Here is a 15,218-nt window from a genome sequence, read left to right on the forward strand (position 1 = left end):
GGGCGCGACCAAAAAAGTTTGAGAACCACTGGTCTAAAGTTAACAGACAGTGTTTAAAAAGTGCAGTGCACATGTTTACATATGTTTATTACAGTGACTGTGAATTACCTAAAGTAGTGTGGTAATGCAACAGATTTGTTTTTATATTTCTGCAATCTACTTTAGTTTGTGATTTGTTACTGACTTTCATATTCATGTTTACATCAGGCTTATTTGTCAGTGCTTTATGTTGTCATAATTATTACATGCTTACAAGGTTGGAAGTTCAACAAATCAGTCAATATACTGTGATTGTAGTTGTTAAATAAAAATGTCATTCATATCAATTCATGCATCACCTAATTTCATCGTAACATATAGGCCTGGCCTACAGAAAAGAACATTTATGTTTAAACTATATAATATTGTGTTGGTCATACTATACAATGATTTATAGCGTGTCTTTGTTGAATAATACAGAACATAAAGAGCTTTAAAAAAAATAATTGCATATTAAATCGCAATCGCAATATTGGTAAAAAAAATAAATAAAAAATCGCAATTTGATTATTTTCCAAAATCGTTCAGCCCTACTATTAACCTCACTCTCTTTTTGGTCTAAGTGGGAGAACAAAAAGAGAACAGTGTCCACTTTTAACAGTTTTCTGATGTGGGTCAGGTGCTAGTCCCAGGCACATTGGTTCAACTCTGGCCCTAAAAATGTGCTGGTCTCAAATGGATCTGTGAAGCGTATCTTAAGGTATCTTTTACCTGTAATTTGAAAATGCTGCATCGAGGATATAAAATTCCTCATCTCATGAAGACTTTGGTAATATCGTCCACCCCTAAAGTTAAGCTTAGAGAAGTTCACTTAGATGTGTCAAACAGTGGACTGCCACTGTCCTGCAGTGTGTAGTTCCAACGAGACTAAAACCCCTGCCTGGAAGTTTCTAGTAATCATAAAGACCTTGATTAGCTGGTTCAGGTTTGTTTATTTAGAGTTGAAGCTAAACTTTGCAAGACAGTGGCCCTCCAGGAACTGAATTTGACACCCCTGACTCAAACCCACAGTCTACTATCTTTCTTTGGCACCTGTGCTACTGGACTACGCTATCCACTCCTTAACGGCTCAATTACCCGCAGTTGAAACATACTGTAATCTAGACTCCTTTCATCACCAGTCCAGTCAGACAAACCCACTTCAGAGTCCCTGCTCCTCCCATCTCCCATCTAAAGAACAGCAAATGTTATGTTGTGTCAGATTGGTCCTGGTCCTTTGTTGATGCAAAGAAACTCTAGATGTCTTCTTGGTGATTAGATACAAGATGGCTCAGGGCAGAGAAGGGTTGGAGAACTTTGAATTTTGGGGAACTAAAATCCAGAAAAAAAAAACATCCTACACAGACCCCTAATGACAGACATCTTGGTGCATTCTTTTCAGTGATTGTTGACCAGTTAAATTGAGTTAATCTTTGAAAAAATGCATACTGAGATTCCCAGATTTACTTCCATTGCTCCAAATCTTGTGTCCTGTGTGAATGTCCCCTAATGCAGCACTTGGCTCACATAACACTTGTCAATGTAGAGTTTGAGTTCAACTGGAGCACCACATGTGCGAATATTTACTATCAACACCTCGCTATATAGGCCCATCAGAGACTTGCAATCATTTAGCCCATTCATGCAAAAATTTTGATACTTATTAAGGGTTTAATAAACTGTATCATCCCAGGAAATTCCTGATTTTTCAAACTCAACACAGGCTTCCAAAGCTTCTCTCCTTCTTTTTGTGCTTGTTATATTGTACAGAATAAATATTTTTCCACTAGTTGTCTCATTAATTCCAAATTCCAGACACTTTTAAATTTCAAATGTTTGCATATAACAGTGTATAAGCAAATGTATAAGCAAATACAAATCTAAATATAGCTGCAAGCAGCGATGGCGGGCCCAAGCCATCAGCGCAAACGCCACCCTGGTGGCATCAGGAGAACGGTGCACAGCGGTCACATGCATTTACAGTAACCCTCTGGCAGTCTGGTTTTAAGGGATAAAGCAATGAAAGGGTTCATCCAAACCATCAAGACTGTGAAACACACACACACACACAATATATAAAATCAAATGTTTGCATATAACAGTGTATAAGCAAATACAAATCTAAATATAGCTGCAAGCAGCGATGGCGGGCCCAAGCCATCAGCGCAAACGCCACCCTGGTGGCATCAGGAGAACGGTGCACAGCGGTCACATGCATTTACAGTAACCCTCTGGCAGTCTGGTTTTAAGGGATAAAGCAATGAAAGGGTTCATCCAAACCATCAAGACTGTGAAACACACACACACACACAATATATAAAACTTTGGTAACACTTTACAATAAGGTTTTAGTTATTAACATTAACTATATAAGTTAACATGAGCAATAATTATATAACATTTATTAATGTTAGTTAATCAATATATAAAACTTTGGTAACACTTTACAATAAGGTTTTAGTTATTAACATTAACTATATAAATTAACATGAGCAATAATTATATAACATTTATTAATGTTAGTTAATATTAAGTTCAAAACTAAAACATAATTAAATGCAATGTGAATTAACATGAACATTTTGATTAACTAACATCAACAACCATTTATAAATGCTGTAAAAAATATATTGTTCATTGATAGTTCTTGTCAGTTTATGCATTTACTAATGTTAACAAATGAGACATTATTGTAAAGTGTTACCAAAACTTTAATTATTTATAAGCATTTTTTAACGATTTTATTGATCTATAAGCATTTGTGAAATATTTTTGCCTGCATTACAGCTTAGTCTTCATCTGTGAGCTGAATTGCTTGACTGTTTTTTATTTTCTGTCACTCCCTTGAGCATTTTAAATATTTGAAACTAAGCATGTTTCCTACGAATTATGTGTTCTCCATATGTAAAAAGTTTTGAAGAGTTTGGATAATGCACTTTAAAGATATAAGAAAATTCAGATGAATGACATGTCACAGGATGTCATAGGTCAGTATCAAATGAGTGTCAATTTAATTATTATTTGCAGCACAAACATTTATAAGTCCATGCGTTTGTATCTTTAGATCTTTTTATGTTGTAATTAACATAATTATTAACTTAATTATATAAAATTATATTGCCAGTGCCCTACAAATTAACTGGTTCTAGGACTTTTTTGTCTCTAAAACTGACAGAAAAGGATAAGGCCTAAGAGATTACTTAAGCTGTAATGAAAAAAAAAATGACCGATTAATTTTTTTTCTGGTGATTAAAGAGACTTTTTTTGTTTAAAAAAAGTCTCTCTCTCTCTCTCACCCACCCCCACACTCAACACACACACACACACACACGTACACAGAGGTAGAGTGAGATCAGATGTCTGATAGTTTGATAGTTCCATAGAGCTTTGTAAATTTATGAAACTAAGCATGTTTCCTCAGAATGACTTGTTCTCTGTATGTAAAATGTTTTGAAGTGTTTGGAAGCTGCACTTTAAAGATATAAGAAAATTACTGCTATCTTTTTTTACTGTTACTTTAAGTAAGAAATGAGGACGGGAAACTACACAAGAGTGCGTACACACCTCACGCACCGGATGCCGTACGCGCGCCCAAAGACAGTTGGACATAGTGGTGTATTAGAGGTAAAAAATGATAGAAATACTGTTCGGTTTCTGGCACAAACCGATCTTTTCGTGTCTTAGGACATCAATGTGTCATCACGAGCCGCAGGGTTACTCTGGTTTACTCTCATAGATTTTGTTACCATTGCCATGCATTATACGACTGATAGACTGCAACGGTTAAAGTTAAAAATTATCATATGTGTTCTACTGAAGAAACAAAGTCACCTACATCTTGGATGCCCTGGGGGTAAGCAGATAAACATCAAATTTTAATTTTTGGGTGAACTATCCCTTTAATCAAAATCAGACAATGTATGTGGAAGTTATTAGACACTTCCTGTTTTTCATTTCTCATCATAACTTCATCGCAAACAATCCCTTCGCAATTTAGCATCCCCAATGTCTTGAGATCATGTTCACAAGAGTTTGGTGGCAATCGGGTAAAAAACCTATGACAAGTATAACAAAAGTTGTTCATCTCAATGAGATCTATATGTGTACCGAGTTTCATATGAATATGTGCAAGTATGTGTGAGATATACATCAAGTTTTCTGATTGTGTTCCAGGGGGCGCCGTAGAGCCCTAGGGGATCAATAGGGCCCTGCGCCTTAGTGGCTTGGGCCCTAAATATGGATCTAAAACAGATGAAGTGATTGAATGAATGCACGCATACCTGTTCACCAGGATAAATACTGTGTCGGATTCCAGTTCGCCTGGCTTTGGCACTGCACTTGCATAACGGTCCATCGTTCATCTGAGTTTTAAACACAAGAATAACTGTAACTTTATTTTAAGTGACAAAATACACACATAAATCAAACAGTTAACACTTAAGCAAAATGTCATAATTTCAGAACTAATGGTTAATTTTAGGAACTCTTTTTCCCACTTTGAATCAGTTCTGAAAAAACATTACTGGATGTGACATAGATAAGTACTACTGCTGGAAGAGAACGTTGCCGAACAAGTCAGTTAAAAGTTAAATAAACTGTTGACGTTTATAGCTAGCTACATGAATAACACATTTGGTTTACGTGATAGTTCACCTAAAAAAAAAAATATATGAAAAAACAAGAAAAATCTGTCATCACTTACTTACCTTCACATTCCAAACATAAAACTTAAATCCAAGTCTTATAAAAAGATAAAAATCACATTACATGATGAACAGATGCAAGTAAAAGTCTAAATTAAACCTTTTCATCAAAGAAAGCAATTGTATCTTGTCACAAGACTTAATCAAACCACTCAGTGAAGTGAAGTGTTCCATAGAAGGCAATTCATTTGGATTTGTTTTACAATGGTTTTATAACCCACTTGGATATTTAAGTTTTGGTTTCCTGAGCTTTCACTCAAGGGACAGAAACCTCTAAAAACAATCTCTAAATTTGAGTTCTGAAGACTAATCAAAGTCTTATGAGTTTCGAATGACATGAGGATGAGTATATGATGACAATTACAATTTTTGAGTGATCTATCCCTTTATTACCACAGGCATTTTAACATTATTGTCCCCATTATTTGTCTGTGCCACAGCAATGCAAGAAATGCAGGTACAACAGTCTTATAATAATATAATTTGTTTAGTTATTACAAATTTTAAATGAGCATCTATGGATTTTTATGTATCGCTAGCTTAATATGGCTTTTTGAGCAAAACAACCATAATTTCTCAGCAAAATGGTGAAGCGCACCTGTCCAGGGTCATTGTACCACAGCTCCTCATGGAGGCGGTCAGGATGAGCTTTCTTTCTCTTGATCTCAGCAATGACATCAAACACCTCAGAGTCAGAGCTGCTGGAGCAGCTGCTACCGCCTCCATCAGAATCACATTCTGATTCGCTGGAGCTCTCATCTGCACAACACACAACAAATTCATCTTTCTTTTAGGGTTAGGGCTGAGTGACATAGCTAACACTATTTGTGTATTTGCTTATTCTTATGCTCTGAAATGAAAACAAAATCAAAGGAACATCAACTTTCCACACTCTGAACGTAAACACAAAACTGCTAATTAAATAAACCACCTTGTCATGTCTTTACCCCTTCACTTCTACAATATTGCCCAGCTCCACAAAACACTAAAATACCATTAGAGAAACAGCATACATGCATCTAGAGTATGTAATTGCAAGACGTTGCGGACTGCCTTAAAAATGTATTGATTTTTTATTTATTTATTTATTCATCATTGTAAACAAAGAATGATTTATTTCATTTTCATTTCTACACAGAACTAACATGAGCAAGTTTGTTCTCGTCCTCTAAACTGTCTGGCCCACAGACAGGTAACAAATATTTGGCATTAAATAGTTACATTTAAAAATGGACTTTTCACACTTTTGAGCCATATTCTGTACTATCGAAAAGCACAAGCAATTTTGTCATTGCAAAGAGATAAGATACATATACAGTTTAATGACATCACTGCATGTTGTAATGTGTTCATTATGTTGCAACTTTTATATAATATTATATAATACACTACATATTTGAAATAGTAAAATACACAATACCTTGATCCTGGTCCAGTTTGGTCTTGGGTGGATCCCATGTAGGTCTACAGGATTTGGCTCGCTCCTGCCTCCAACCAAGCTCTTCCTCAAAGCGCTCATACAGATTTCTCAACTTACTGGTTCCCACGACTGTAGAATCACCCTAAAGATGAATAAAAACACACGGAAGGGGAGAAACGATTATATGATATGGTTGGTCATGACACCTTCAAAATATTTAGTACAAAACTATATTTTAAAAGGAGAGTATGATTTTGTGGTAAATTTGTAAAAATGTCAGGACATTCTGCTTGTCTGCAGTTTGTGTTGATTACTGTAGTTACCACTTGGTCCATAGGATCATTGGAGTAGTAGTTCTCAGCATGTGTACAGCGGATCCAGGCAGGTTTGAGTAACTCCTCCTCTCCTTTCTCCTCCTCATGTCGGTCAGTGGACGTCTCCTCTACATCTCTAGTCCTGCTGTAGTTCACCGATCTCTCTCGACTGCTTGAGGCGCTGTCTGTTCTCCTCTCTTTCTCCTCATCCACACGTCGGCGTTTTCTCTCTCGACTGCCTGAACGATTGCGAATGTGCTTCCTGTGTCTGTCTGAGGTGGGTGAACCTGGCTCATCTCTATGCCGATAGCGTTCTCTGGGGGATGGAGGCAATATTTTACGCTGTATCAGGCAACCCAGCAAAAAACTTACTGAACGCTATAAAAGTCTATAAAAGTCCTGTGTGTTTGGAGAGGTTTAAACAACTTCAATGAAATCACACATAAATGCAGTAAAATGTTGTTGCTTGGTCACTTGTAATAGTCAGTCTTGGGGGTAATTACTGAACGGGGTCATAATAAGGACTCATTTCTTTTTATAATGTGCCGTGCTATATGGATGTCAGTGGTTACCAACATTCTTCAAAATATCTTCTTTTGAACTCAACAAAAGAAAGAAACTCATACAAGTTTGGAACAATATGAGGGTGAGTAAATGATGACAGACTTTTAATTTTTGGGTTAACTATCCTTTGAAGTCATATAAGATTCAGTGATTATAAAGGGAAAGCTCTTTGCTAGCTGTCTGTATACAACCTATTCATACTGTGATCTGAATACTTTGATACTTTATTTTTCTTTCTGCCAAATGAACAAGTTTTGGGAGAGTCAATCATATTTAAATGTGGGATTGAATCTGAAGTCATTATGATTACAATTATGATTGCTACAGTCAACTGCTGTCAGAAGAGATCTGTGCATTAAATCTTGCCGTTTAAGTGCAACACACATACCACTTGTAATACTATATGCAACATGTTTTTTTTGTTTTTCATTTTATTACTAATAATGAAACATTACTACTCTATTATGATCCTTTCTTTGCAAATTCTACTTAATTGAACAGCATTTAAATGCTATATGCTTTTTAACGTATTATTATTGTTAACATTAATAACTAAGTAATTTAATATCAGTTTTTTCAAATAGTTAAATTTTTTTAAAAATCCAAAAGCTTTTGATATGTTATCGAAATTGGTACAGTAAATCATGAAAACGTAATGGTATTGGTACAGATTACTGAAATTTTGCTATCGTGTTAATTTATTATGTAAGGAATAATTGACGATGGGCCGTTGAATTATTAGAAAAATAATGCACACCCGAGGTGGTGATAAGGTCACGATGCCTTAGAACGTCCTTCATCCAATCAGATTCAAGAATTCAACGGCCCCGTGTGTATAATTTATAGTTTCATCAGGACAGATAAATTTGTTGTGTTGCATGGTAAATCTTCTCTTAAAAACTGGATCTGTGAGTGACAACTGTCCCAGAGCAACACATTTAATGTCACCACTCGCACAATGAAAAAAAATATTAGGGGTTAAAAGTGAATTACATCATTATAAGTAGCATTTTGGTCAAAACTGTAGTAATTTTAACATTAATATTAGTTTGTATTCAAATGATTTACATTTAGAGTGCTCAAGTGCAGCAGTGTGAACAAGTGCTAATGTTATTTAGAGTTTTTAGGAAAGATAAAACAACATTTGTGACACTTCGCTGCAGCGTTTTTGAGGTATAAATGCTGTGTCAGATGCCACTTTGAAAATGTTAAGATGGCTTATGATAACCTGGTCCCAAAAGAGGTCTTATAATTTTTTGATAATAGAAAAAGAGGAATATGAGCAGTAAAGTGTGTTACCTGCTGCGGTGTCTTGACGGTACACGCCCTCTGTCATAGTCCGCTTTATACCGTGGGCTGTCTGACCGCCTGCGCTCTGAACTGCACCCTCTGTCCCGTTTGTCTCCTCCAAACTCTCGGTTATGCCGGCCTCCATATCCTCCATAGCTGTGGCCCCTGTGCCGGTGGTCATCATAGTGACGAAGTCTTTCCGGGGAGCGGGAACAGGTGTCCGACTTGTATTGCAGGGGCGGGCGGGAGCGTTCAGGTTTGAAGGAACCTCCGGGCTGCACGTAAGCTGGGTTGAAGCTCGGTGGAGGAGGGAGCTGTAGCTGTGGAGGGTAGCTCATGGGATATGATGGCGGGTAGGACATGGAAGGTGGCACTGAGGGTGGCACAGGTGGAAGAGGTGGAGGGGTGACGGTGGGCATCATGTAAGGGTAAGAGCTCTGAACCGGAACTGGAGCGGAGCTGTCCAAGTTGTGAGGAGCAGGTGGAGGAAAAGGGGGCGGCTCTGGGAAGACTGGTGGGCGTACGGGGCATTGGGGCAGAGCATTAGAGCCCTGTGAGGGTGCAGGGAAATGGAATGGCATGAAGTCAGGATGAGGTGGCATGTAGTTACTGCCACCTTGAGGGTTATAGATAGGACCTGGAGCAGCCGAAGGGTCGTAGTGATACCGTGGAGGAGCAGGACGATACATTGGGACCGGAGCGGCTGGTCTTCCCCTCGGGCATCCATGGCCAGCGTTGAAAGACATCTGTAAAGAAGACATGGATGTGAGAAAGACGTGGATAGAGTCAGAGATCTTCTTATAAAGATGTTGTACAACTTGGATCATATAAAGGCACCAATGTGACTGAAACACTTTCAACACACAGTCAGAACTAAAGAAACACATCTGAATTCTAATATTTATTTTATTGTTGTCTGTTTACTGGCTTTCAATAAATTCTCAGTCATTTTACTATTAGTTACATTATACTCATTATATAAGTTAGCTTAGAACAAGTTTAGCTGTGTTATAAATATATATATTGCCTCTAAGTGCCATTTGAAATTTTCATATATATATATATATATATATATATAATATTCTGTCATTATTTACTCACCCTTATATGTCGTTATATACTGTATGATTTTTCCCCTGTGGAACATAAAGAAAGATATTTTGAGAAAGATCTTCTATAGGGTTCCATAGAAGGCATGTTATTTTATTCCTTTACGAGTACAGCGAAACATAATAACATTTCTTTAGACATAGTAGCGGTTTCTAAATATATGTAGACAGTAGTAATAACATTTCTTTAGTTCATAGTTGCAGTTTGTAATTATGAGGCCAAAAGACAACGGCGTTTCTAATGTCTTGGAAGCCGCGATTTACTTAAGACATGGTCATTTTGTGGTGTAACGTCAGTGAAAATTTTGACATGGCATACAAAAATCTAAACCACTGGCCTAGCAAGCCTGCTTCGTTATACAGGTCTTTGGCCGAGTCAAATCTTTTAGTCGTCTCAAAACTTGATTTGAATGATCAGTTTTTCATCCCTCTCAAATGCATCTTGTATTTTCACATGGCGTTTTAACACTAAAAAACACTCTAAAATTGATATACAACGTTTCAGCATCAAACAGAACAAGACTTTAATTATGAAGTCAAACATTTTATTCCTGAAGAATACGACTTACCTTTAGAAGGCTTTGCTAACGCTTGGAAGCTAAAGAAATAAACCAGTGATGCTGTTTATTGTGTTTTATGTTTACTGCGATAAAAAAAAATGCTCAGTTTATGATGCAGCGCATTAGCTCGTTCACGACGCGGTGTGTGCTGCACTGCAGCCAATCAGAATGAAGCTGCATGACATGTACCCAATGAGAACGCGAGAAATGATACCTCGCTGAAATAGACTTCTTGTTCTGTCGGTGCATCACTGCCACCAACTGAGCTGGAGTGTGGAGAGGCCATGCAAAAGTTCAACACTTACTTGATTCTAGTAAATCTTTGTCAACAATCTTTCTATGTGTACATCAAACTCATTAAACTTTATTTGTAATAAAATTCATTATTAAGACATTTTTAACTTCAAACCATTGCTTCCAGCTTAAATATGAGTCCTCTATCCATAATAGCCTATGCTTTCTCTCTCTTTTTATTCCTTTAAGGATACTACACCTAGAGCTGACATGAAACAATGATGATCATGTTCTCAGGACTTAACCTCTTAAGACCCGGCAAAACATTTTAGGAAAAAAATAGTATTTTTTCATGTCATTACATTGTTTAGAGCATTAAAAAAAAAAAAAAAAAGATATTTCATTCATAAGTTATGCTACGTCCTTGGAAGAGGACATCGGGACTCATTTAAAATAAATAAATAAATAAATAAAAGACATGAATGAACATGCATAGGCAAAAACAATTTTTTTTTGTTTTTAAATCACCAATACATTTTTAGTTTTCAGGATTTTTTTTTACCAAACTTTGTATAAAGATAATTCTCAACTATGCTATAACAGAATGATTTGATATACAAATAAATAAATAAAAGACATGAATGAACATGCATAGGCAAAAACAATTTTTTTTGTTTTTAAATCACCAATACATTTTTAGTTTTCAGGATTTTTTTTTACCAAACTTTGTATAAAGATAATTCTCAACTATGCTATAACAGAATGATTTGATATACCATTTTTCTTTATGCAAATTGTGTGTAAAATGGCCATAAACAGGTTTTCTCATTATATATAATGTATCTATAAACTAAATCTAATTTGCATATTAATGTGTTTTTGGGGCAACATGTAATGAAAAAAACATTTAGTATCTCTGAAAAGCCCGGAATGTGCTCTGTACAGGACATCCAGACTTCAAACTGTGGCATGTATAGTCTCAGAGAAATACACCAAAATATAATGTCCTCATATGAGGATGCAGGGTCTCAGGAGGTTAAAATGTTTGAAAGAGAATCAACAACATAAGACCATCTGCAAGAAACACAGGATCAATTACACTCATTTACTCACATTTGATGAGTTTCCTCTAAATGTTTCCTCGTCTTTTTATGACATAACTTGTTTTTATTTTAAGAGCTTAATAAACCTAAAACTCTCCAGATTTAAATAATAATTTTTTTATAAAGATAAAGTTTTATTTGTAACACACATCAGTACAATATCTACAATAGCCTGTTTCCAATATTTTTAGTGTCTAAAGTATTTTCAATACCATATCATTGGAAAGTTCATGCTGAGGAAAACTAGATGGCATCAGTATTTCTGTATTACAATAAAGAACAGATATCTTGATATTGACCATCTTTACAAAAATTAACAGCATCTCCAGTCAAGAGATGACGCATTCTCTTGCTCTTGGTGGGAGACCAAAGGGCATTTCAATGGAGAAAAAACCTAGGCACTAATCTTGAATACACCTTGAACATTACAGTTAATAAATGAGTCACAGATTACATTAGACCTGCATCTATTCATTTAGCAGATGCGTTTGTCCACAATGTCTAATTTGTAAGGAGTAGTGCCTAATGAATCGTAAAGCAAAAATGTGAGAATACAAGTTTGGCAGCTGAACCATAAAAGCTTATACAGGTGACAACACAAGACAAAGAAACAATATGACAAATACTTACAAAATGGGTAACAATGCATGCAAAGAATACATATAATCGGACAGGTTTGTAAATGTTAGGGTTAGGGTTAGGGTTAAATTTGTAAATGTTATAAGAATCAGAATCAGATTCAGAATGAGCTTTATTGCCAGGTATGTTTACGGATTTCAGACAGACTGGTGTAACACAATCTGGGCCTGGTGCTTTTTTCCTTTTCTGATTGTTGTTGTAGAGACAAAACTATTTAAACTATTAACTATCAAAATTAACTATTATTAACTATCAAAACTATTTAAACTATTTAAAATCACTTAAATAGTTATTATAGTAGTAAAATAAGTACAAATTGAATGTATTATTGTCAAAGAACTTAACGTAGCTTAATGGATACAAATATTTATTTTTTTTACAATAAAAGGTTTGCTCATGGCTGTCTATCTGAACTTTACGGAAGAGCAGCTGCACTTGTGTTTATATCATAGTCATCGATGGCTACCAATATCGATTTCTCATGTCTGTATTTTTTTCAGTGGCCGATTACTAAGGTCTGTTATCAAAATGGCGGCGATCGCGGCAACGAATCCCTCGCAGCTTTTACCTCTCGGTATGTGCGACTTAGGTTTTAATGGATTATTTATTTTACTAATTAAACATTTGTAGTTGTTGTAATGGGGGCATAGAGATCCCAGTTCCCACTGAGTCGCATTCAAATCTCAGTACGTTTTATTAATTTATTTATATTACTGGACACACGTGTATATTAAATGTAATAGGTCTAATCATTTTTAAATAAGTGATTCAAGATATAAATGGAAATCCGTCCCTGCAGTCAGTATGGGCGAATTCTGCTACAAAGTGAGCATCTATATTGAATTCACTCCATACCCCTATTCAATTCTGTTGTCATCCCCTTCCCTTCATTAGTTCACTAATTTATTTAATCTTCAGTTAGCCTATAATGTCGTAATTACGAGTTGCAAACACACGAATGACCAAGTGTCAAGACCAAGTCGTTTTAAAAGTGGAAACCCCAGAATTCTAGATGATGGAATTGCTGGGTTTGGATGTTGCAAGGGGCGTGTCGAATTAAATTCTATGAATGTTAATGAATTATTTTGCAAGTTATTTTAATTTTACATGCTGTATTTCAGTCATTGTAAAGATGTGAAGACGGGAACAGCTTATAGATAAAGTGAACCACTTAACCTTAAAATATTCTTACCGAAGTGAAAGAAATTAATAATTTTCATAATTTTTTATTTAGAAGTACTTATTCTAAAAGTTTATTGCTCATAATTATTTTGTGTTGTTTTAGTCTACTTACGTTTTATGTTTCATACTGAAGTCCGGGGGACATAAATATCCGACACAGGATCTGTCCCAACTGGAACCCTAAAAGTCCAAAGTATACTTAAAGGGGTCATATGATGCGATTTCAAGTTTTCCTTTCTCTTTGGAGTGTTACAAGCCACGTACACTAGAGTGAGTTGCGCGTGATGTGAGTTTTGTCTCTACAACAAAGATAAAACGTGACATACTCATGTAAGTTCTGTTTTGTTCTTCAGTCAGGGGGTAAAAAAGAACTTTGCAATACCTGATGAATGGCATTCAGGAATTCCGAATAAAGGAATCATTATGTCAATTATAAGTACAACTTTAATTGAAAGCAACTCTCCAGTTTATTCATGTTTTCACTTATGTTTGACCTCGACAGAATAATTATAAAAAATGAAATTGAAGATATTTTACTTCAAAGAAGGTAGAGCCTCAAATCAGACCCAACTGCCATGTAATCATCATGGACCAATTACAGACTTAAGGTGTTAAACATTTTCCTGGAAAGTTCACTCTGGCAAGCTTTTTCAAACCACCGAAACATACTTCAATAGAACTTCATTTTGGCCAGATTTAGTTTGAAATTGTCACATCTGTTTGTTCTTTGATTTAAAGTTTGAAGTATATCTAAACCTTAATATTCATTTGACACTACTGGCAAGCGCCTTAAAGGGGTCATATGATGCTGCTAAAAAGAACATTATTTTGTGTATTTGGTGTAATGAAATGTGTTTATGCGGTTTAAGGTTAAAAAAACACATTATTTTCCACATACTGTACATTATTGTTTCTCCTCTATGCCCCGCCTTTCTGAAACGCGTACATTTTTACAAAGCTCATCGGTCTGAAAAAAGCGAGGTGTGCTCTCTTAACTTTTATAAAGAATATCTCTTTGGATTTGAGACTTTAGTCTTTGCAACTTTACAGATCTTCTTTATGCACCAAGAGCTTGTAACACTCCAAAGAGAAAGGAAAAATTTAAATCGCATCATATGACCCCTTTAAGTTATAACAAAGTGATCTATCTTGAAATATGTAAAACTTGATTTTCAAAATTTTTTGTCACTTCTGCTTCATTCGTCACACTTTTTTTGGAGTGTCAAGCACGTTGTATTGTGGGATACTGCATGTGTCTTTTGATGTATACTGTAATCTGCTTTGGAACATTTAGGCTAGCAGATTTCACACTGTCCAGACCTTGTATACTGCAGACATGAACAGCTTCAGTTGTTTTTGAATGTGTTTGTCATGGCTTCTGTGATGTCTTTCAGAGCTGGTGGATAAATGCATTGGTTCACGGATTCACATCGTCATGAAGAACGATAAAGAGATTGTGGGAACTCTGCTCGGATTTGATGACTTTGTCAGTATCCTTTTATGTGCTGGAAAAAAAACTTGCACATATTTGTGATGGTTAATGCTTTGGGATTAGATTCAGTTTTATTTTACAAAATACAAGTACAGAGCCGATGCCACTGTTACACATTCACTCCTGGACATAGTAACACTTTACAATCATTTATTTGTCCTATGAATGTAAGAGACTCTTTGTTATAATACCATTATAGTTACAGTTTTATTTCACCTGATGTAAAGAAAGAGACTGTGCATTAAATTAAAGTTGACATATCATGAAAATCTGACTTTTCCAGGTTTTAAGTGCTATGATCAGGCCCCCGGTACATCTACCAACCAAGGAAATGTGAAAAAGATTAACCCAGTAACTTTGTTTTGGAAAGCCTTTTTCTGCAAGCGTCTGAGAAAACTAGCGTGTCTGATTTCGCTCCCCTAGTGACGTTGCAAAGGGTTCTCATTATAATATTACCGCCCCATAATCTGTAAATTTCCACCCACGGTGCCGTCATTTTGATTTCACAAGCGACAACGGTGTACCAGCTCTAATCCCATGGCAAAAGTTTGAGCAAAACACGCTAACTGTTCTGTCTTTGTCTGCACAGA

The 15,218-nt window shown here is 35.8% G+C and overlaps 2 protein-coding genes across 3 annotated transcripts in view; one reads left to right on the top strand and one right to left on the bottom strand.

Annotated features, from left to right (window-relative positions):
- Positions 1-10,151, bottom strand: part of LOC107716466 (ribonuclease 3-like) — a 32,338-nt gene extending 22,187 nt beyond the window's left edge. The window contains exons 1-7 of one of the 2 annotated variants that reach the window (XM_016522926.1): positions 9,988-10,151; positions 9,411-9,445; positions 8,319-9,055; positions 6,465-6,771; positions 6,142-6,283; positions 5,320-5,480; positions 4,299-4,379 (exon numbers count right to left, since the gene is read on the bottom strand). In XM_016522926.1, the coding sequence (XP_016378412.1) occupies positions 4,299-4,379; positions 5,320-5,480; positions 6,142-6,283; positions 6,465-6,771; positions 8,319-9,055 (1,428 nt within the window). In that variant the 5' untranslated portion in view covers positions 9,411-9,445; positions 9,988-10,151. The remainder of the gene's footprint in view (positions 1-4,298; positions 4,380-5,319; positions 5,481-6,141; positions 6,284-6,464; positions 6,772-8,318; positions 9,056-9,410; positions 9,446-9,987) is intronic. The other variant, XM_016522925.1, reaches the window with a different exon arrangement.
- Positions 10,152-12,460: 2,309 nt separating this feature from the next.
- LOC107716468 (U6 snRNA-associated Sm-like protein LSm5) overlaps positions 12,461-15,218 on the top strand; it is a 5,414-nt gene continuing 2,656 nt past the window's right edge. The window contains exons 1-2 of the mRNA XM_016522929.1: positions 12,461-12,528; positions 14,531-14,626. Of these exons, the coding sequence (XP_016378415.1) occupies positions 12,483-12,528; positions 14,531-14,626 (142 nt within the window). The 5' untranslated portion in view covers positions 12,461-12,482. The remainder of the gene's footprint in view (positions 12,529-14,530; positions 14,627-15,218) is intronic.

The sequence above is a fragment of the Sinocyclocheilus rhinocerous genome, unplaced genomic scaffold (assembly GCF_001515625.1).
Source record: "Sinocyclocheilus rhinocerous isolate Xijiao unplaced genomic scaffold, SAMN03320098_v1.1 scaffold419, whole genome shotgun sequence".
In the NCBI taxonomy this organism is placed as follows: Eukaryota; Metazoa; Chordata; class Actinopteri; order Cypriniformes; family Cyprinidae; genus Sinocyclocheilus; species Sinocyclocheilus rhinocerous.